Source organism: Mustelus asterias, chromosome 13, assembly GCF_964213995.1.
Source record: "Mustelus asterias chromosome 13, sMusAst1.hap1.1, whole genome shotgun sequence".
Taxonomy (NCBI): domain Eukaryota; kingdom Metazoa; phylum Chordata; class Chondrichthyes; order Carcharhiniformes; family Triakidae; genus Mustelus; species Mustelus asterias.
The window spans coordinates 52642629-52665561 of record NC_135813.1 but is presented as its reverse complement, the minus strand read 5'-3'; the positions used below and the strand labels follow the sequence as shown (position 1 = coordinate 52665561).

The following is a 22933-nucleotide window of genomic DNA, read 5'->3' as shown; positions in this document are numbered from 1 at the left end:
GTCTGTGTGGAGTTTGCACATTCTCCTTGTGTCTGCGTGGGTTTCCTCCGGGTGCTCCGGTTTCCTCCCACAGTCCAAAGGTGTGCGGGTTAGGTTGATTGGCCATGCTGAAAAATTGCCCCTTAGTGTCCTGAGATGCGTAGATTAGTGGGTAAAATATGTAGGGATATGGGGATAGGGCCTGGGTGGGATTGTGGTCGGTGCAGACTCTATGGGCCGAATGGCCTCTTTCTGTACTGTAGGGTTTCTATGATTTCTTTCTATAATTCTAATTCATTTGAGTATCAGTTAACAATGTATTTTTAATTTCCCAATTATTTCCTGCTGGAGGTGTCGAGTGGTGCTGGAGTGTGCTTTCATGCGTGACAATAATAATGATAGAGAGAGGGATGGAGAGAAGAGAGAGGAAGAGGGAACAAGGGAAAAGAGAGAGAAAACAGAGAGAAGGGGGGAGTGATAGAAAGAGGCAGAAGAAGAGCAAGAGAGGGAGAAGGGGGAGAGAAAGAGAGGGGGTGAAGAGAGAGGGGAAGGGGAAAGGGAAGAGGGAGAAAGGGTGAAAAAGAGAGATGAGGGAGAGATGGAAAAGGAGTGAGACAGGAAGGACAGCAATGGGAAACCACAGCAGGGCAAAGGAAAGGCAAGAGGGCAAATGAGGCTGGGGGGGAGGGGTGAGAGGGCAAGGGGGGATGGGGGCTCGGGGGCAGAGGTGTGAGGGGGCGACACGGTAAGGGGGGGTGAGAGGGCAAGGGGGGCGTGAGAGGGCAAGGGGGGCGTGAGAGGGCAAGGGGGCGTGAGAGGGCAAGGGGGCGTGAGAGGGCAAGGGGGGCGTGAGAGGGCAAGGGGGGCGTGAGAGGGCAAGGGGGGGCGTGAGAGGGCAAGGGGGGCGTGAGAGGGCAAGGGGGGCGTGAGAGGGCAAGGGGGGCGTGAGAGGGCAAGGGGGGCGTGAGAGGGCAAGGGGGGCGTGAGAGGGCAAGGGGGGGCGTGAGAGGGCAAGGGGGGCGTGAGAGGGCAAGGGGGGCGTGAGAGGGCAAGGGGGGCGTGAGAGGGCAAGGGGGGCGTGAGAGGGCAAGGGGGGCGTGAGAGGGCAAGGGGGGCGTGAGAGGGCAAGGGGGGCGTGAGAGGGCAAGGGGGGCGTGAGAGGGCAAGGGGGCGTGAGAGGGCAAGGGGGCGTGAGAGGGCAAGGGGGCGTGAGAGGGCAAGGGGGCGTGAGAGGGCAAGGGGGCGTGAGAGGGCAAGGGGGCGTGAGAGGGCAAGGGGGCGTGAGAGGGCAAGGGGGCGTGAGAGGGCAAGGGGGCGTGAGAGGGCAAGGGGGCGTGAGAGGGCAAGGGGGCGTGAGAGGGCAAGGGGGCGTGAGAGGGCAAGGGGGGCGTGAGAGGGCAAGGGGGCGTGAGAGGGCAAAGGGGCGTGAGAGGGCAAGGGGGCGTGAGAGGGCAAGGGGGCGTAAGGGGGCGTGAGAGGGCAAGGGGGCGTGAGAGGGCAAGGGGGCGTGAGAGGGCAAGGGGGCGTGAGAGGGCAAGGGGGCGTGAGAGGGCAAGGGGGCGTGAGAGGGCAAGGGGGCGTGAGAGGGCAAGGGGGCGTGAGAAGGCAAGGGGGCGTGAGAGGGCAAGGGGGCGTGAGAGGGCAAGGGGGCGTGAGAGGGCAAGGGGGCGTGAGAGGGCAAGGGCGGCGTGAGAGGGCAAGGGGGGCGTGAGAGGGCAAGGGGGGCGTGAGAGGGCAAGGGGGGCGTGAGAGGGCAAGGGGGGCGTGAGAGGGCAAGGGGGGCGTGAGAGGGCAAGGGGGGCGTGAGAGGGCAAGGGGGGCGTGAGAGGGCAAGGGGGGCGTGAGAGGGCAAAGGGGGCGTGAGAGGGCAAGGGGGGCGTGAGAGGGCAAGGGGGGCGTGAGAGGGCAAGGGGGGGGCAAGGGGGTCGTGAGAGGGCAAGGGGGGCATGAGAGGGCAAGGGGGCGAGAGGGCAAGGGGGGCGTGAGAGGGCAAGGGTGGCGTGAGAGGGCAAGGGGGGCGTGAGAGGGCAAGGGGGGCGTGAGAGGGCAAGGGGGGCGTGAGAGGGCAAGGGGGGCGTGAGAGGGCAAGGGGGCGTGAGAGGGCAAGGGGGGGCGTGAGAGGGCAAGGGGGGCGTGAGAGGGCAAGGGGGGCGTGAGAGGGCAAGGGAGCGTGAGAGGGCAAGGGGGGCGTGAGAGGGCAGGGGGGCGTGAGAGGGCAAGGGGGCGTGAGATGGCAAGGGGGGCGTGAGATGGCAAGGGGGCGTGAGATGGCAAGGGGGGCGTGAGATGGCAAGGGGGGGCGTGAGATGGCAAGGGGGGCGTGAGAGGGCAAGGGGGGCGTGAGAGGGCAAGGGGGCGTGAGAGGGCAAGGGGGGCGTGAGAGGGCAAGGGGGCGTGAGAGGGCAAGGGGGCGTGAGAGGGCAAGGGGGGCGTGAGAGGGCAAGGGGGCGTGAGAGGGCAAGGGGGCGTGAGAGGGCAAGGGGGCGTGATAGGGCAAGGGGGCGTGAGAGGGCAAGGGGGCGGAGAGGGCAAGGGGGCGTGAGAGGGCAAGGGGGCGTGAGAGGGCAAGGGGGCGTGAGAGGGCAAGGGGGCGTGAGAGGGCAAAGGGGCGTAAGGGGGCGTGAGAGGGCAAGGGGGCGTGAGAGGGCAAGGGGGCGTGAGAGGGCAATGGGGCGTGAGAGGGCAAGGGGGCGTGAGAGGGCAAGGGGGCGTGAGAGGGCAAGGGGGCGTGAGAGGGCAAGGGGGGCGTGAGAGGGCAAGGGGGGCGTGAGAGGGCAAGGGGGGCGTGAGAGGGCAAGGGGGGCGTGAGAGGGCAAGGGGGGGCAAGGGGGGCGTGAGAGGGCAAGGGGGGCGTGAGAGGGCAAGGGGGCGAGAGGGCAAGGGGGTGTGAGAGGGCAAGGGAGGCGTGAGAGGGCAAGGGGGGCGTGAGAGGGCAAGGGGGGCGTGAGAGGGCAAGGGGGCGTGAGAGGGCAAGGGGGGCGTGAGAGGGCAAGGGGGGCGTGAGAGGGCAAGGGGGGCGTGAGAGGGCAAGGGGGCGTGAGAGGGCAAGGGGGGGCGTGAGAGGGCAAGGGGGGCGTGAGAGGGCAAGGGGGCGTGAGAGGGCAAGGGGGGGCGTGAGAGGGCAAGGGGGGCGTGAGAGGGCAAGGGGGGCGTGAGAGGGCAGGGGGGTGTGAGAGGGCAAGGGGGCGTGAGAGGGCAAGGGGGCGTGAGATGGCAAGGGGGGTGTGAGATGGCAAGGGGGGCGTGATATGGCAAGGGGGGCGTGAGAGGGCAAGGGGGGCGTGAGAGGGCAAGGGGGCGTGAGAGGGCAAGGGGGCGTGAGAGGGCAAGGGGGCGTGAGGGCAAGGGGGCGTGAGAGGGCAAGGGGGCGTGAGAGGGCAAGGGGGCGTGAGAGGGCAAAGGGGGCGTGAGAGGGCAAAGGGGCGGAAGGGGGCGTGAGAGGGCAAGGGGGCGTGAGAGGGCAAGGGGGCGTGAGAGGGCAATGGGGCGTGAGAGGGCAAGGGGGCGTGAGAGGGCAAGGGGGCGTGAGAGGGCAAGGGGGCGTGAGAGGGCAAGGGGGGCGTGAGAGGGCAAGGGGGGCGTGAGAGGGCAAGGGGGCGTGAGAGGGCAAGGGGGCGTGAGAGGGCAAGGGGGCGTAAGGGGGCGTGAGAGGGCAAGGGGGTGTGAGAGGGCAAGGGGGCGTAAGGGGGCGTGGGAGGGCAAGGGGGCGTGAGAGGGCAAGGGGGCGTGAGAGGGCAATGGGGCGTGAGAGGGCAATGGGGCGTGAGAGGGCAAGGGGGCGTGAGAGGGCAAGGGGGCGTGAGATGGCAAGGGGGCGTGAGAGGGCAAGGGGGCGTGAGAGGGCAAGGGGGGCGTGAGAGGGCAAGGGGGGCGTGAGAGGGCAAGGGGGGCGTGAGAGGGCAAGGGGGGGGCAAGGAGGGCGTGAGAGGGCAAGGGGGGCGTGAGAGGGCAAGGGGGCGTGAGAGGGCAAGGGGGGCGTGAGAGGGCAAGGGGGGCGTGAGAGGGCAAGGGGGGCGTGAGAGGGCAAGGGGGGCGTGAGAGGGCAAGGGGGGCGTGAGAGGGCAATGGGGCGTGAGAGGGCAAGGGGGTGTGAGAGGGCAAGGGGGCGTGAGAGGGCAAGGGGGGCGTGAGATGGCAAGGGGGCGTGAGATGGCAAGGGGGGCGTGAGATGGCAAGGGGGGCGTGAGATGGCAAGGGGGCGTGAGAGGGCAAGGGGGGGCGTGAGAGGGCAAGGGGGGCGTGAGAGGGCAAGGGGGGCGTGAGAGGGCAAGGGGGGCGTGAGAGGGCAAGGGGGGCGTGAGAGGGCAAGGGGGGCGTGAGAGGGCAAGGGGAGGCGTGAGAGGGCAAGGGGGGAGTGCGACAGGGCAAGTGGGGGCGCGACAGGGCAAGTGGGGGCGCGACAGGGCAAGGGAGGGCGCGACAGGGCAAGGGAGGGCGCGACAGGGCAAGGGAGGGCGCGACAGGGCAAGGGAGGGCGCGACAGGGCAAGGGAGGGCGCGACAGGGCAAGGGAGGGCGCGACAGGGCAAGGGAGGGCGCGACAGGGCAAGGGAGGGCGCGACAGGGCAAGGGAGGACGCGACAGGGCAAGGGAGGGCGCGACAGGGCAAGGGAGGGCGCGACAGGGCAAGGGAGGGCGCGACAGGGCAAGGGAGGGGCGACAGGGCAAGGGAGGGGCGACAGGGCAAGGGAGGGGCGACAGGGCAAGGGAGGGGCGACAGGGCAAGGGAGGGGCGACAGGGCAAGGGAGGGGCGACAGGGCAAGGGAGGGGCGACAGGGCAAGGGAGGGCGCGACAGGGCAAGGGAGGGCGCGACAGGGCAAAGGAGGGCGCGACAGGGCAAGGGAGGGCGCGACAGGGCAAGGGAGGGCGCGACAGGGCAAGGGAGGGCGCGACAGGGCAAGGGAGGGCGCGACAGGGCAAGGGAGGGCGCGACAGGGCAAGGGAGGGCGCGACAGGGCAAGGGAGGGCGCGACAGGGCAAGGGAGGGCGCGACAGGGCAAGGGAGGGCGCGACAGGGCAAGGGAGGGCGCGACAGGGCAAGGGAGGACGCGACAGGGCAAGGGAGGGCGCGACAGGGCTATGGAGGGCGCGACAGGGCAAGGGAGGGCGCGACAGGGCAAGGGAGGGCGCGACAGGGCAAGGGAGGGCGCGACAGGGCAAGGGAGGGCGCGACAGGGCAAGGGAGGGTGCGACAGGGCAAGGGAGGGGCGACAGGGCAAGGGAGGGGCGACAGGGCAAGGGAGGGGCGACAGGGCAAGGGAGGGGCGACAGTGCAAGGGAGGGGCGACAGTGCAAGGGAGGGGCGACAGAGCAAGGGCGGGGCGACAGGGCAAGGGAGGGGCGACAGGGCAAGGGAGGGGCGACAGGGCAAGGGAGGGGCGACAGGGCAAGGGAGGGGCGACAGGGCACGGGAGGGGCGACACGGCAAGGGAGGGGCGACAGGGCAAGGGAGGGGCGACAGGGCAAGGGAGGGGCGACAGGGCAAGGGAGGGGCGACAGGGCAAGGGAGGGGCGACAGGGCAAGGGAGGGGCGACAGGGCAAGGGAGGGGCGACAGGGCAAGGGAGGGGCGACAGGGCAAGGGAGGGGCGACAGGGCAAGGGAGGGGCGACAGGGCAAGGGAGGGGAGACAGGGCAAGGGAGGGGAGACAGGGCAAGGGAGGGGAGACAGGGCAAGGGAGGGGAGACAGGGCAAGGGAGGGGCGACAGGGCAAGGGAGGCCGCGACAGGGCAAGGGGGGCGCGACAGGGCAAGGGGGGTGCGACAGGGCAAGGGGGGCGCGACAGGGCAAGGGGGGGCGTGACAGGGCAAGGGGGGCACGACAGGGCAAGGGGGGGCGCGACAGGACAAGGGGGGGCGCGACAGGGCAAGGGGGGCACGACAGGGCAAGGGGGGTGGGCGTGACAGGGCAAGGGGGGGCGCGACAGGGCAAGGGGGGCGGCAGGGCAAGGGGTGGGGTGACAGGGCAAGGGGGGGTACGGCCTGTTTAGTCTTTCGTGACGGTTATACTTTCTGGTATCAGTCTTTTGAATCTTTCTTCCCCAGAATCTTTGTATCCTTTCTATAATAGACCAGAACTGACTTTAAGCTTCACTTGACATGGTTGAAGAATATGCCTCAGCCTGGATGAACCTGCTTTAGTGTAAATTGACTTGGATGACCAAGTGTTGCGAATGCTTCAAATTGGAAATAAAAATGGAAAATGATGGAAATATTCAGGATGTGGAGATGCCGGCGTTGGACTGGGATAAACACAGTAAGAAGTTTAACAACACCAGGTTAAAGTCCAACAGGTTTATTTGGTAGCAAAAGCCACACAAGCTTTCGGAGCTCCAAGCCCCTTCTTCAGGTGAGTGGGAATTCTGTTCACTAACAGGGCATATAAAGACACAGACTCAATTTACATGAATAATGGTTGGAATGCGAATACTTACAGCTAATCAAGTCTTTAAGAAACAAACAACGTGAGTGGAGAGAGCATCAAGACAGGCTAAAAAGATGTGTATTGTCTCCAGACAAGACAGCCAGCGAAACTCTGCAGCTCCAGGTAAACTGTGGGGGTTACAAATAGTGTGACATGAACCCAATATCCCGGTTGAGGCCGTCCTCGTATGTGCGGAACTTTCCAGATGCAATTTTACATCTCATCCGCTTCATCCTGGACCACAATGTCTTCACCTTCAACAACCAGTTCTTCATCCAGACACACGGAACAGCCATGGGGACCAAATTCGCACCTCAATATGCCAACATCTTCATGCACAGGTTCGAACAAGACTTCTTCACCGCACAGGCCCTTCAACCGATGCTATACACTAGGTATATCGATGACATTTTCTTCTTTTGGACTCATGGTGAACAATCACTGAAACAACTATATGATGACATCAACAAGTTCCATCCCACCATCAGACTCACCATGGACTACTCTCCGGAATCGGTTGCATTCTTGGACACACGCATCTCCATTAAGGATGGTCACCTCAGCACCTCACTGTACCGCAAGCCCATGGATAACCTCACGATGCTTCACTTCTCCAGCTTCCACCCTAAACACGTTAAAGAAGCCATCCCCTACGGACAAGCCCTCCGTATACATAGGATCTGCTCGGATGAGGAGGATCGCAACAGACACCTCCAGACGCTGAAAGATGCCCTTATAAGAACAGGATATAGCGCTCGACTCATTGATCAACAGTTCCAACACGCCACAGCGAAAAACCGCACCGACCTCCTCAGAAGACAAACACGGGACACAGTGGACAGGGTACCCTTCGTCGTCCAGTACTTCCCCAGAGTGGAGAAGCTACAGCACCTCCTCCGGAGCTTTCAACATGTCATTGATGAAGACGAACATCTCGCCAAGGCCATCCCCACTTCTTGCCTTCAAACAACCGCACAACCTCAAACAGACCATTGTCCGCAGCAAACTACCCAGCCTTCAGGAGAACAGTGACCACGACACCACACAACCCTGCCACAGCAACCTCTGCAAGACGTGCCGGTTCATCGACACAGATGCCATCATCTCACGTGAGAACACCATCCACCAGGTACACGGTACATACTCTTGCAACTCGGCCAACGTTGTCTACCTGATACGCTGCAGGAAAGGATGTCCCGAGGCATGGTACATTGGGGAAACCATGCAGACGCTGCGACAACGGATGAATGAACACCGCTCGACAATTACCAGGCAAGACTGTTCTCTTCCTGTTGGGGAGCACTTCAACGGTCACGGGCATTCGGCCTCTGATATTCGGGTAAGCGTTCTCCAAGGCGGCCTTCGCAACACACGACGGCGCAGAGTCACTGAGCAGAAACTGATAGCCAAGTTCCGCACACACGAGGACGGCCTCAACCGGGATATTGGGTTCATGTCACACTACTTGTAACCCCCACAGTTTACCTGGACCTGCAGAGTTTCACTGGCTGTCTTGTCTGGAGACAATACACATCTTTTTAGCCTGTCTTGATGCTCTCTCCACTCACGTTGTTTCTTAAAGACTTGATTAGCTGTAAGTATTCGTATTCCAACCATTATTCATGTAAATTGAGTCTGTGTCTTTATATGCCCTGTTTGTGAACAGAATTCCCACTCACCTGAAGAAGGGGCTTGGAGCTCCGAAAGCTTATGTGGCTTTTGCTACCAAATAAACCTGTTGGACTTTAACCTGGTGTTGTTAAACTTCTTACTGGAAATATTCAGGTCAGCCAGCAGCTGTGGAGAGGGAAACAAAGTTACAACAAAATAAAACAACCCCCTGGATTAGCAGGTGTGGTCGGAAGTCATCTTCTCACAACATGCGAGATGGAGAGGAGTTTGTTCGGTGTGTTCAGGAGAGCTTCCTGACACAGTATGTGGATAAGCCTTCAAAAGGAGAGGCTGTGCTTGATTTGATATTAGGAAATGAACCTGGGCAGGTGTCAGATCTATCAGTGGGAGAGCATTTTGGGGATAGTGATCATAACTAGTGTAAAGGAGATAGTAATCTCCTTTACACTAGCATTGGAGAGAGATAGGATCAGCCGAGCTAGGAAAGTGTTTATCTGGAGTAAGAGCAACTATGATGCTATTAGGCAGGAAATTAGAGGCATAAATTGGAAGGAGGTTTTCTCAGGGAAATGTACGGAAGAAATGTGGCAAATTTTCGAGGAAAATTTGTCTGGAGCTCTGCACGGCAATGTTCCGGTGCGACAGGGGATTTATTGTAGGTTACAGGAACCGTGGTGCACGATAGCTGTAACGGACTTAGTCAGGAAGAATAGAAAAGCCTACAAAAGGTTCAGGGAGCTAGGTAATGTTAGAAATCTAGCAGAGTATACGACTGCGGGGGCTGGATAGGGTGGAGGCGGAGAGATTCTTTCCACTTAGTAAGGAAGTTAAAACTAGAGGACACAGCCTCAAAATAAAGGGGGGTCGGTTTAAGACAGAGTTGAGGAGGAACTTCTTCTCCCAGAGGGTGGTGAATCTCTGGAATTCTCTGCCCACTGAGGTGGTGGAGGCTACCTCGCTGAATATGTTTAAAGCGCGGATGGATGGATTCCTGATCGGTAAGGGAATTAAGGGTTATTGGGATCAGGCGGGTAAGTGGTACTGATCCACGTCAGATCAGCCATGATCTTATTGAATGGCGGGGCAGGCTCGAGGGGCTAGATGGCCTACTCCTGCTCCTATTTCTTATGTTCTTATGTTCTTAGTAGGAAGGAACTAAAGAGGGAAATTAGAAGAGCCAGGAGGGGACATGAGAAGGCCTTGGCAGACAGGATAAAGGAAAACCCCAAGGCATTCTACAAGTATGTGAAGAGCAAGAAAATAAGATGTGAAGGAGTAGGACCTATCAAATGTGACGGTGGGAAAGTCTGTATTGAACCAGTTGAAATAGCAGAGGTACTCAATGAATACTTTGCTTCAGTATTCACAGTGGAAAAGGATCTTGGTAGTTGCAGTGCAGACATGCAGTGGACTGAGAAGATTGAGCATGTGGGCATTAGGAAAGAGGATGTGTTGGAGCTGTTGAAAAACATCAAGTTAGATAAATCGCCGGGACCGGATGGGATGTACCCCAGGTTACTGTGGGAGGCGAGGGAAGAGATTGCTGATCCTCTGGCGATGATCTTTGCGTTGTCAATGGAGATGGGAGAGGTTGCGGAGGATTGGAGGATGGCGGATGTGGTTCCGTTATTCAAGAAAGGGAGAAGAGATTGCCCAGGAAATTATAGACCGGTGAGTCTAACCTCAGTGGTGGGTAAGTTGATGGAGAAGATCCTGAGAGGCAGGATTTATGAACATTTGGAAAGGAATAGTATGATCAGAAGTAGCCAGCACGTCTTTGTCCGAGGCAGATCATGCCTTACGAGTCTGATTGAGTTTTTTGAAGATGTGACTAGACACTTAGACGGGAGTGGTAGATGCGGTTCATATGGATTTCAGTAAGGCGTTTGATAAGGCGCCCCGTGCAAGGCTTATGGAGAAAGTGAAGGGGCATGGGATACAAGGGGACGTTGCTTTGTGGATTCAGAACTGGCTTGCCCACATAAGGCAAAGAGTAGTTGTAGATGGGTCTTTTTCAGAGTGGAGGTCGGTCACCAGTGGGGTGCCCCAGAGATCTGTTCTGGGACCCATGCTCTTTGTGATTTTTATAACTGACCTGGATGAGGAAGTGGAAGGATGGGCTGGCAAGTTTGCTGATGACACAAAGGTTGGAGGTGTTGTGGACAGTGTAGAGGGATGTCAGCAGTTGCAACGAGACATAGATAAGATGCAAGACTGGGCGGAGAAGTGGCAGATGAACTTCAACCCAGATGAGTGTGTGGCGGTTCATTTTGGCAGGTCGAATAGGATGGAAGAATATAATATTAAGGGTAAGACGCTTGGCAGTGTGGAAGAACAGAGGGATCTTGGGGTCCGGGTTCATAGGACGCTCAAAGCGGCGTCACAGGTAGAGGCTGTGGTTAAGAAGGCGAATGGATTACTGGCCTTCATCAATAGGGGAATTGAGTTTAGAAATTGGGAGATAATGCTGCAGCTGTATAGGACCCTGGTCAGACCCCACCTGGAGTACTGTGCCCAGTTCTGGTCGCCTCATTACAGAAAGGATGTTGAAGCCATAGAACGGGTGCAGAGGAGATTTATGAGGATGTTGCCGGGATTAAGTGGTATGCCTTATGAGGATAGGTTGAGAGAGCTAGGTCTTTTCTCCTTGGAGAGGCGAAGGATGAAAGGTGACCTGATAGAGGTGTATAAGATGTTGAGAGGTATTGATAGAGTGGATTCTCAGAGGCTTTTACCCAGGGCTGAAATGGTTGTCACGAGAGGCCACAGGTTTAGGGTGCTGGGGAGTAGGCATAGAGGAGATGTATGGGGTAAGTTTTTCACTCAGAGGGTGGTGGGTGCGTGGAATCGGCTGCCGGTCGTGCTGGTGGAAGCGGACTCGATTGAGTCTTTTAAGAGACTTTTGGATAGGTTCATGGAGGTTAGTAAGATAGAGGGTTATAGATGAGGCTAGAAGGTAAGGAAGTTGTTCGGCGCAACTTGTGGGCCGAAGGGCCTGTTTGTGCTGTAGCTTTTCTATGTTCTATGTGTGCCTGAAATCAAACATAATAATCTGCTTTTGTATGAATAATAAACAAGTCAGTTCACATTCCAAGGCAGACACATTCTAAAGTGGTTGTGAAAAGAAATTCTGCAATCTTGAAAGTTAACTCTTTATAAACATATCTAGCATCGTAATATTATAAATTTTGAACATTTAACTCTGACAACAGGTTTTCTGCTATACTGCAAGTGCTTTATTTACAAGCCAATGTGAAGTTTTCAGTGTTGTATTGTCAACTCTATCCAACATCTTAGTAGAAAGGAAATGAAATCCCTTACATTTCTTTTGCTGTTCCCGGATGATTTCTCTCCATTCAGCCCTCTCATAATCTGATGATATCAGGAACACATAGCTCTACAAAAAAGGAACAGTCTTACTGTGTAAAAGTTTCATTGAGGCATCAAAATTAAAAGTACAATTTATCAACATTATAGAATACAGGCTTAATAGCATTGTTCTGAATTCTTCTCCTGGGACCCTTGCTGTTTGTCATTTTCATAAATGACCTGGATGAGGAAGTGGAGGGATGGGTTGGTAAGTTTGCCGACGACACGAAGGTTGGTGGGGTTGTGGATAGTCTGGAGGGATGTCAGAAGTTACAGAAGGACATAGATAAGATGCAAGACTGGGCGGAGAAGTGGCAGATGGACTTCAACCCAGATAAATGCGTAGTGGTCCATTTTGGCAGGTCGAATGGGATGAAGGAGTACAATATAAAGGGAAAGACTCTTAGTACGGTAGAGGATCAGAAGGACCTTGGGGTCCGTGTCCATAGCACTCTAAAATCGGCCCCGCAGGTGGAGGAGGTGGTTAAGAAGTCGTATGGTGTGCTGGCCTTTATTAATCGAGGGATTGAGTTTAGGAGTCCGGGGATAATGATGCAGCTATATAAGACCCTCGTCAGACCCCACTTGGAGTACTGTGCTCAGTTCTGGTCGCCTCATTAGAGGAAGGATGTGGAAAAGATTGAAAGGGTGCAGAGGAGATTTATAAGGATGTTGCCTGGATTGAGTGGCATGCCTTATGAGGATAGGCTGAGGGAGCTTGGTCTTTTCTCCTTGGAGAGACGTAGGATGAGAGGAGACCTAATAGAGGTATATAAGATGTTGAGAAGCATAGATCGGGTGGACTCTCAGAGGCTTTTTCCCAGGGTGGAAATGGCTGCTACGAGAGGACACAGGTTTAAGGTGCTGGAGGGTAGGTACCGGGGAAATGTTAGGGGGAAGTCTTTCACACAGAGGGTGGTGGGCGAGTGGAATCGGCTGCCATCAGTGGTGGTGGAGGCAAACTCAATAGGGTCTTTTAAGAGACTCCTGGATGAGTACATGGGACTTAATAGGATGGAGGGTTATAGGTAGGCCTAAAAGGTTGGGATATGTTCGGCACAACTTGTGGGGCCGAAGAGCCTGTTTTGTGCTGTAGTTTTCTATGTTTCTATATCCTTTCCTGGTCTATATCAACTTGACTTTGAATTCAATTTAGTTCAAATGTTTTGCAGAGGACACAACATTCAGGAGGTTCTAAGACCAGCCTGTCAATCATTTTGAAATGTGACCTTTTGAGAAATCAGACTGCAGTGGGTTCAACCACAGAGAAATGGGATTTATATTGCATCTACAATCTGCTGCGTTTCTGACTCCATGATGTGGAGATGCCGGTGTTGGACTGGAGTAAACACAGTAAGAAGTTTAACAACACCAGGTTAAAGTCCAACAGGTTTATTTGGTAGCAAAAGCTACCAAATAAACCTTTTGCTACCAAATAAACCTGTTGGACTTTAACCGGGTGTTGTTAAACTTCTTACTTTCTGACTCCAATCATGCTTCTGCGATTTGAATCTTGGTTGCAGAGACATAGAGATGTCCGATCAGTAACTGGTTTATTGGATGAACGTAACTATTTACAGATGTACCAGACTACAAATATTACACAGTCTAAGCAATCAGCTTTTGTCTTTGCAATTCCTAGTCATGTGACTCTCTCTTACAGTATTATTTGGCATTTCTGTTTCTCCAATCCCACACATTAACTCCTTCAGCCCTGAACACCCGAATACAGCACCGTGGTGAAGGCACGATGTGGACGCCTGCTGCTTCTGCCCCCAAAGATGGACATTAAGTCATCTTTATTCCAGGACCATCTTGCAGACAGTTTGATGGAAAGATAGTGAAATAGGTTGACTACTTAACAACCAGGCACTGTGTGGAATGTACCATCTTAATTCCCACTGAAAATCATTCAGCATTTTTAGAATGCCCTCGCCAATGTGATAACAGGTTTGAAACATCCAGACTCAGTGTCCAGACTTGGTGACTCTCACCTTGCCATGTCTGTTATGTACTCTGAAAGCCATGTTTGGAGACATCAGCAATAACAGGGATTCTTGTTCCGATAGCTTCTTTTTCAGCCGTTCAATCACTTTGCTGCCTTTATTGGCTCTCTGAACGAAAAGCACAAAATTCAGATCAGTACTTTCAGAGCTTCAACATTATAACACGAGGAACATTCCTTCCCAGATTATCAAACAATATAGATGATGAAACTTTCACTGCAACTGAAGCCTACAGATCCCACTTGACTTCAAGAACTTCTAGCCCTTCATTCAGTTCATCATTTAGCATCTAATATATTAAAATCATTGAGCTGCTGATGCCCCTATCCTCTGAAATTAGTGGGTAAACATTGCAGCAGTAACTAGTGATAATGGTTACTTTTCAACGTATTCTATAGAATGATGCTGCTGTAGTAATAATGACTCAGATCGTGTGCTCCAAGTAGTGAACACTGAAGGGTTTGCCACTATTGAGGCAACAGAGCCACACCTTCCTAGGAGTTAACTACATTCAAATCTGGAAGTTACAATTTAGCAATGGCTCGGGGTGGGGGGAATGACTGATGGCCCACCTGGATCTGTCAGCATGTAAATTTGAGCTGGCTGTCCCGTAGTTAAACTGTCATTTGTGAGGATTTATTCAGGGCTGGTCCCAGCACCCCTGGGATCCCCACCCTGGCACTGCCAACAACCACCCCCCCCCCCCCCCCCCCCCAACCCCCTTCCCAACATCACCTCTGACACATGGACTAGAAACTGTGTTTCTCCACAGATGTGGAGATGCCGGCGTTGGACTGGGGTAAACACAGTAAGAAGTTTAACAACACCAGGTTAAAGTCCAACAGGTTTATTTGGTAGCAAAAGCCACACAAGCTTTCGGAGCTCTAAGCTGTTCCGAAAGCTTGTGTGGCTTTTGCTACCAAATAAACCTGTTGGACTTTAACCTGGTGTTGTTAAACTTCTTACTGTGTTTTCTCCACAGATCCACAGATGCTGACAGACCTGTCGAGTTTTTCCAGCATTTACTGTTTTTATTTCAGATTTCTAGCATCCACAGTATTTTGTTTTTATTTAATACAAAGGCACACCATTTCTTCTGAGTAATCATTAATAATGTTACAAGAGATTCGCTACTACCATAAAACAGTCATGCCATATATTTCACAACACAAATGTGGGCTCTATTTTTACTATCTGCCCCTTTTTATGAATCCCCAATTATACCTTAAGTAGGTGAGCAAATAACTTCTTTATCCATATGCTCTACTCAACAGGAATTGCATAGACTCGGAATGGATTGAGTCTCCTACTTCCCAAAGCTTTCTGCAGAAATGTGCCTTGATTTTCACCTTTAAGCCCTCCTCTGATATCCTTCCCCTTCCTGAGATGGGGAACAGGAGTAGGCCATTCAGCCCTTCTAGAATAAGCAGGCTGTGTGCCAAAAAAGCAAATCCATATGTTCCCCAACCGGAAACCATGGATGAACAGGGATATCCACTGCTTGCTGAAGCCCAGGTCTGAGGCATGCAAGTCAGTTGACTTGACCTATACAACAAAGCCAGATCCGATCTAAGGAAATCAATCAAAGATGCCAAAAGATAGTACTGGACCAAGCTAGAGTCCCAGGCTAGCCACAAAGACCCTCACCGACTATGGCGAGGTCTGCAAGACATAACAGGCTACAAGATGAAGGCATGTAAAATCGCCGACTCCAACGCACACCTCCCTGATGAGTTCAATGCATTCTACGCCCGTTTTGAGCAAGAGGTCAGCGAGAGCATGCCCTCCACTCTGGAATCCCTGGATGAATTTGTATCTGGGGTCACCATTGCAGATGTCAGAACAGCTTTCTCGAAGGTCAACCCATGGTAAGCGACTGGCCCGGATGGGGTACCCGGACGAGCACTCAGATCCTGCGCAGATCAGCTGGCGGGAGTATTTGCAGACATCTTCAACTTCCTAATTCACAGACCACAATCAGTAAGGATAGGCAACGACACCTCCTCCACAATCATCCCCTCAGCCCCTTATTATACTCCTTATACACTTATGACTGTATGGCCAAATTCCCTCCAATTCGATTTTCAAGTTTGCTGACGACACCACCGTAGTGGGTCGGATCTCAAACAATGACGAGACAGAGTACAAGAATGAGATAGACAATCTGGTGAACTGGTGCAGCAACAATAATCTCTCCCTCAATTTCAACAAAACGAAGGAGATTGTCATCGACGTCAGGAAGCGTAAAGGAGAACATGCCCCTGTCTACATCAACGGGGATGAAGTAGAAAGGGTCGAGAGCTTCAAGTTCTTAGGTGTCCAGATCACCAACAACCTGTCCTGGTCCCCCCATGCCGACACTATATTTAAGAAAGCCCACTACTTTCTCAGAAGACTAAGGAAATTTGGCATGTCAGCTACGACTCTCACCAACTTTTACAGACGCCCCATAGAAAGCATTCTTTCTGGTTGCATCACAGCTTGGTATGGCTCCTGCTCTGCCCAAGACCCATAAGGAACTACAAAAGGTCGTGAATGGAGCCCAATCCATCACGCAAACCAGCCTCCCATCCGTTGACTCTGTCTACACTTCCCACGGCCTCGGCAAAGCAACCAGCATAATTAAGGACCCCACGCACCCCGGACATTCTCTCTTCCACCTTTTTCTGTCGGGAAAAAGATACAAAAGTCTGAGGTCACGTACCAACCGACTCAAGAACAGCTTCTTCCCTGCTGCTGTCAGACTTTTGAATGGACTTACCTTGCATTAAGTTGATCTTTCTCTACACCCTAGCTATGACTGTGACACTACATTCTGCATTCTCTCCTTTGCTTCTCTATGAACGGTATGCTTTGTCTGTATAGCACGCAAGAAACAATACTTTTCACTGAATGTTAATACATGTGACAATAATAAATCAAATTAAATCGAAAGGGGTAAAAATTAGACATGCTGTAAGAACTTCTGCAAAGCAGTTTTGGCTGCACATAAACTCGCCTTTGGGGAGCAGAGAGCACCCGACCTGCGAGCGACACGCTTTACCGGGACAGCGATACAAGAGAGCGCGGGGTTCAAGGCCTTCACACACCTTCGGGAGCCACTGTTCAGACAGTGCGCTGTGTTTGAAGATAATCCAAGGGTGACATCGCAGGAAAGTGGTAAGCTGATTGGTTGGTGAGTAACTGATATTAGGGACAGTGTTTAAATAGCTGAAGCTAAAAGAAGCATTTTATTTCTAGGGATAAAGCAGTATTTATTATCTGTATCGAGATTTGTTATAGTCAAAGGCATTAATTTTAGACATGTCAGGAAAGGACAGCCTCGCAGAATGTGTGGCTTGTCACATGTGGGGAGTCCTGGACGCTGCCAGTGTCCTAGATGACCACATATGTGGGAAGTGCTCCCAGCTGCAGAAGCTGGAGCTCCGTATTTTGGAGCTTGAGCAGTGGCTGGAGACACTGTGGTGCATCTGTGAGGCTGAGAGTTACGTGGATAGAACGTTTAGAGAGGTGGTCACATTGCAGCTCAAGGGACCAGAAGAAAGAAGGAAATGGGTGACCACCAGGAGGTCCAGAAAGAACAGGCAGGTAGTGCAGGAGTGCTCTGAGGTTGGGCTCACTCATCAGCATTCAACTTTGGAAGCTGATGAGGGTGCTGGGACCTCAGAGGAGTGCAATCAAAATGATATAGGTCGAATGAAAGATGAGGTCTTGCATCAAGAATTCAGGAAGTTAGGCAGCAGATTAAAAAGCAGCAAAAACAGAAAATGCTGGAAAACCTCAGCAGGTCTGACAGCAGCTGTGGGGAGAGAATAGAGCCAATGTTTCGAGTCTTGATGACCCTTTGTGAGAGCTAAGAGAACCAGCAGAGATTCATACTACTGGGGTGTGGGGGGGTGGGGGGAGGGGAGGGGGAAGGTGGAATTGGACAAAGGGAATGTAAATAAGGATACAGAAGGCTAAGAAGGTGCTAAAAGTGCCCATTAAGTGATCAGAATGCGGGAATGGCAGAACAGAGGTATAGATTGTTAAAGGGTTGCCTGAGGAACGTGGCGTTTGCCCTGAAAGACGGGGCGTTGGGGTGGAAATGAGAGTGGAATAGAGAAGTGGAAAAATAGAAGTGAAAAAGAAGGATGATAAAATGGATGAATGAGATGAAATGAAATGGAATAAAATAAATGGAAATGGGGTGAAGGTGGAGGGGAGAGTTCATCCCCTGAAGTTGTTGAACTCAATGTTCAGTCCGGAAGGTTGTAAAGTGCCTAATCGGAAGATGAGGTGCTGTTCCTGCAGTTTCCGTTGGGGTTTGCTAGAACATTGCAAAAGGCCAAGGACGGACATGTGGACAGGAGAGCAGGGTGGTGTGTTGAAGTGGCAAGCGACAGGAAGGTCTGGGTCCTGCTTGCAGATGGACCGAAGGTGTTCAGCAAAACGGTCACCCAGTCTACGATGTAGAGTAGTCCGCATTGGGAGCAGTGAATGCAATAGACCAGATTGAAGGGGTGCATGTGAAGTGCAGAATCCTGATGAAGGATGATCCTTTGAATGTGGAGACTGATGAGGTGAAAAGTGAGGACAAAGGGGATCCTATCCTGGTTCTGGGAGGGGGGAGAAGGGTGAGAGCATTGGCCCGGGGGATGGGTCAGACACAAAGCCCTGTCAACCATGGTGGGTGGAAAATCATGATTGAGGAAGACATATCGGCAGTGCTATTTTGGAAAGTGACATCATCTGAACAGATGCAGTGGAGGCGAAGGAACTGAGAGAATGAGATAGAGTCCTTATAGGATGTGGGGTGTGAAGAGCTGTAGTCAAGGTAGTTGTGGGAGTCGGTGGGCATGTAATGGATACTGGTGGACAGTTTATCACCAGAAATGGAGACAGAGAGGTCAAGGAAGGGAAGTGTCAGAATTGGCCCATGTGAAGGTGATAGAGGGGTGAAAATTGGAAACAAAATTGATAAATTTTCCAGGTCCAGATGAGAGCATGAAGTGGCACCGAAATAGTTGTCAATGTACCGATAAAGGAGTTGTGGGAGAGGGTCAGAGTAGGACTGGAATGGGGAATGTTCCACATAACCCATAAAGAGACAGGCATAACTGGGACCCATGCCGGTGCTCACAGCCACACCTTGTATTTGGAGGAAGTGAGATGAGTTAAAGGAGAAATTGTTGAGTGAGAGAAACAGTTCGGCCAGACGGAGGAGAGTGGTGGTGAATGGGGATTGTTCAGATCTCTGTTTGATGAAGAAGCGAAGAGCTTTGGGGCCATCCTGGTGGGAGGGAGGGATTGGACATCCATATGAAGAGCAGGCGGTTCGCGCCAGGGAACTGGAAGTTGTTGATATGGCATAGGGCATCGGAGGAATCATGGATGTAGGTGGGAAGGGACTGGACAAGAGGAGAGAGAATGGAGTCAAGATAGGAGGAAATGAGTTCGGTGGGGCAGGAGCAAGCTGACACGATGGGCCTACCGGGACAGTTCTGTTGTGGATTTTGGGAAGAAGGTAGAAGCGGGCTGTCCGGGGTTGGGAGACTATGAGGTTGGAGGCTGTTAAGGGAAGTTCTCCAGAGAAGATGAGGTCATTGGTAGTCCTGGAAACAGCGACTTGATGTTCAGGATTCGGTCGTGGTCCAGGGGGAGTTAGGAGGAAGCATCTGAGAGTTGGCACTCAGCCTCTGCGAGGTAGAGGTTCGTATGCCAGGCAACAATGGCACCACTCTTGTCGGCTGGTTTGAAGACAAAGGTCATGGTTGGACCTGAGAGAGAGTGAAGTGCAGCAAGTTCAGAAGGAGACAAGTTAGAGTGGTTGAGGGGAGCAGAGAAATTGAAATGGCTGGTGTCACGCCAACAGTTCTCAATGAAAAGATCAAGAGCAGGTAAGAGACTGGAGGGTGGGGTCCAAGTGGAGGGGGAATGCTGGAGGTGGGTGAACAGATTTGGTGAATGGGGGGGGTGGTGGAGTTCAGCATCATGTTGAGCCCGAAATTCATAAGGTGAGGATGGAAGGATACGAAGCCGAATTCTTTGCTGAGTACAGCATGGTTTGCCTCAGAGAGGGGGAGGTCAGAGGGTATGGTGATAAGCGGAAAGGGCTGGAGTTAGGAGGGATGGGTTTCGAGGAATGGGAGGAGGTGGAGGGTCCTGGATGGGTGTTGGTATCGATGAGTCGTTGGAGTGTGTTGCTGGGGGTCTCCGAGGGGGGTGGTATGGGGAGTGTGTGTTGCTGGGGGTCTGTAGGTGGGGATATGGCAAGTGTGTGTTGATGGCCTGGGGTTGAGCAGAGTTCTTTAACCTCTACATCTGTCTCTCCCCTTCCCCAAACTCCCCCAACACCCCCCTTTCACATTGACGAGGTGGCTTTTGCAATGCAACCCATTGATTTTGGTGTTCTTTTGATTGTTGCTGGAGCTGAGGAGGAGGAGCAGGAGGACGAATTGCAGGCAGAGGAGGTCCAGGAACTTACCACTCACAGGAGTAGAGGGAGATGGCCGCCAGAGGCAGGACGTGGCTGCCATTCACCCCGAGGGGGCAGGAGAAGGAGGGAGCGGAGACTGGCAGCTCCGCACATGAGTGTCCTTCGAACAACTGTCAGACATTGCGTGCCCCCGACAGCTCTGGCTCAGAAAGGATACAGTGCAACACCTGCGCAATTTGTTGCAGGGCCTGGCACCTCGGGGGGGGGGGGGGGGGGGGGGGGGGGGGGGGGGGGGGGGGGCCTGTGAAAGTGACAACCACCTTCCGGGTCATTCCAGACTGCCAGTGGAGACCTTTGTGGCATTTCCCAACCATCTGTCCAAAAGAAGGTCACGGATGCCCTGTATGCCCAGGCTGGCCAGTATATCAAATCTAACCTGGACCAGGCCCAGCAGGAAGCACGGGCTTCAGAATTCACAGCCATTGCGGGGACACCAAATGTGCAGGGGGCTATAGACTGCACCCACGTCGCTATCAAGGCCCCGGTGAAGAATCCAGGAAGATTCATGAACAGAAAGGGCTTCCATTCAATAAACATGCAGTTGGTGGGTGATCATCAGCTGAATATCATGAACGTCTGCACCACCGGCAGCGTACATGACAGCTTCATACTGAGGAGGTCTGATGTCCCAGAGGTCTTTGAGGAGGAACCCAGGGTGCAGGGATGGCTCGTGTGGGACATGAAGATTCGCTTCGGACTTGGCTGATGACGCTTATGCGGAGGCCTGAGACTGATGTGGAGACCCGATACAATGAAGCGCACGTCGCCAACCGTTCAATAGTAGAGCAGTGCATAAGGCTCCTCAAAATGCAGTTCAGATGCCCGGCGAGGCCCTCCAATGTAGCCCCCTGATATTGTCCCGCATTGTGGTGATGTGCTGTGCTCTGCACAACCTGGTGCGGCAGTCATAAGGCCTTCTGGGGGAGGAGGAAGAGGATGTGGACCAGCCGGGCATCACTGGGGAGGAGAAAGACGAGCAACACCACCTAGGCACTGGAGACCTGGCGGCAGCAAGGATCAGGCATGCAAAGGTGGTGAAAGAGGTCTTGATCACCACACGCTTTGGTTACTAGGGGCCTGTGTTACTGCATGTGGGTTCCATTCCCCCACCCCGCGAGTCCTACAATCTCCTGCAACATCGTAACAACAGAGTGGTGGGCCTGGGTACGCTGTGTTAACGAGTTTCTGTGGCAGGCAGGAGGTGATGACGACTTGCTATGCGCCATTGTGATGATGTCCTGCTGCAAACTAGTCTGACTCCTACCTGAGCTTCGCATGCACACTGGCACCTGGGCCCACGTCTAGGTGCTGGGTAAGGGAGCACTAAACCCGCATGCAGGGCCCTGGGGCAGGTGGGGTGGGGGGAGGAATCTCTTGTGTGTTCTGGCGATGCCATGAAGATGCTGTAAGTCACTACCAATGCATGCCATCTGCTGTAGCCAGTGAATTATTTGAGCACTTTGATTTTCTCATTAGCAGTGTGTTGAGGGGCCTCCCCCGCTGACATCAACGTGCCAGGTCCTCCAGCGACTATCGGGGTAAGTATATCCCTGTTAGAGGTTAGTTAGAGATGTGTGGGGTGAAATAACATTTATTGTTGCCAATAATAGTGCTTTCAAAATAAATGAAAATATAAAAACATGTGAATGGCCTAAATATTCTATCTAGCTAGTGATGTCTTTCATCCGTGCCATCTTGGCGCCGCCACAACTTCTTAACCTTATGTGCCCTACCACTTCATCCCAAGATGTACATCAGAGGTGGAGGTGGCCAGTTGCCTACCTCACCCCGTGGTCTGTGATGACCTTGGTGAGTGCTCTCTGGAGGGCCTGGATCTTGAGGGCCCTGGCCGGCTTCCGAGTGTCAGCACGTATCCATGACACCCTCCTCATCCCACTGCCCCTGATATGCCCCAGTGTCAGGAAGAGGGGAGTCAGAAGGTGTGGCCACAGCCACAGTCTCCTAGGTGGAAGGCCCCGGCATGGGCTCGAGTCCTTCCTCCCCCTGTCAATGCCAGTAGCAAGTGCCCTCTGAGACTGGGCCAAGCTTTGCAGCCCCTCAGCCATGACCCTCTATGACTGGGCGACATTCTCAACGGCTTCTGCCGTAGCCTGCTGTGTCTCTGCACTGTCCTGCTGGGTCTCCTGCAAGCTCTGCAGCCTCTCAGCCATGACCACAGTGACTGGGTCATGGTCTCAAAGGTTGCAGCCATTGCCCGCTGTGTCTCAGTATTATCCCGCTGGGTCTCATGAAAGCTTTCGAGCCTCTCAGCCATTGGCTGCAGAATCTTGAGAAGCCTCAGAGGCCTGTTATGACTCGGGACTCCGTGGTGGCCTGCTGTGATTTGGCCATCGCTTGGAGCCTGCCACTCATGGTGAGGAATCCCTGTCCCAGGCTTTCCACTGCGGATGTCATCCTTGCAGTATTGGCCTGGGAACCACACAAAACAGGCAATAGCTGATCTGCTTGAAAGGTTTGGGACTCCTACCAAAAGGTTCAGTGTTGCTGTCAGCCCCTCCTGCATTCTCTGGCTCTGTTGCTGCATCTCCAGCAGCTGAGGGAGAAGTGATCGCAGAGGTCCAGCATGTAGCCTGGGGCCAGCTGATTTATTGCCTCCAGCAGGCCCCTGCATGCCAGAGGCCTCGGATATTCTCTCTTCCACTCGATGTACATCAGCAGATGTGTCGTGCGCACCAGAGAGTGGCCCAGATGCCTCACCACTAACTTGACCCACCGATGTGAGTGACACTAGGATGGTGAATTGCGATGGGGGAACTGACGCAAAACTGCTGCCAGCTCAGAGGTCTCTTCATCCGCTTCCTCTGAGGAGTCTTCCGAGCTGTCAGGGGCAGGATGGGCGGGAGCAGCAGTGGGGGCCACGATGCCAGATAGCCCAGGCACATCGGGGTCCCTTCCTGCAACACAGGACACAAGGTTAAGTGCAAGGGAGGGAGAGAAATCTGGGCTGCATGCAATTTACTTGAGATTTCTGCAACAAGTGGAGGATTAGCAGGTGCTCACTTCTATGCTTCAGCCCGACCATGC

General features: G+C 53.9%; 1 protein-coding gene across 1 annotated transcript in view; it reads right to left on the bottom strand.

Moving 5' to 3' along the window:
* LOC144502618 (breakpoint cluster region protein) overlaps nucleotides 1–22933 on the bottom strand; it is a 632965-nt gene that overhangs the window by 196865 nt on the left and 413167 nt on the right. The window contains exons 11-12 of the mRNA XM_078226759.1: nucleotides 13399–13518; nucleotides 11357–11432 (exon numbers count right to left, since the gene is read on the bottom strand). Of these exons, the coding sequence (XP_078082885.1) occupies nucleotides 11357–11432; nucleotides 13399–13518 (196 nt within the window). The remainder of the gene's footprint in view (nucleotides 1–11356; nucleotides 11433–13398; nucleotides 13519–22933) is intronic.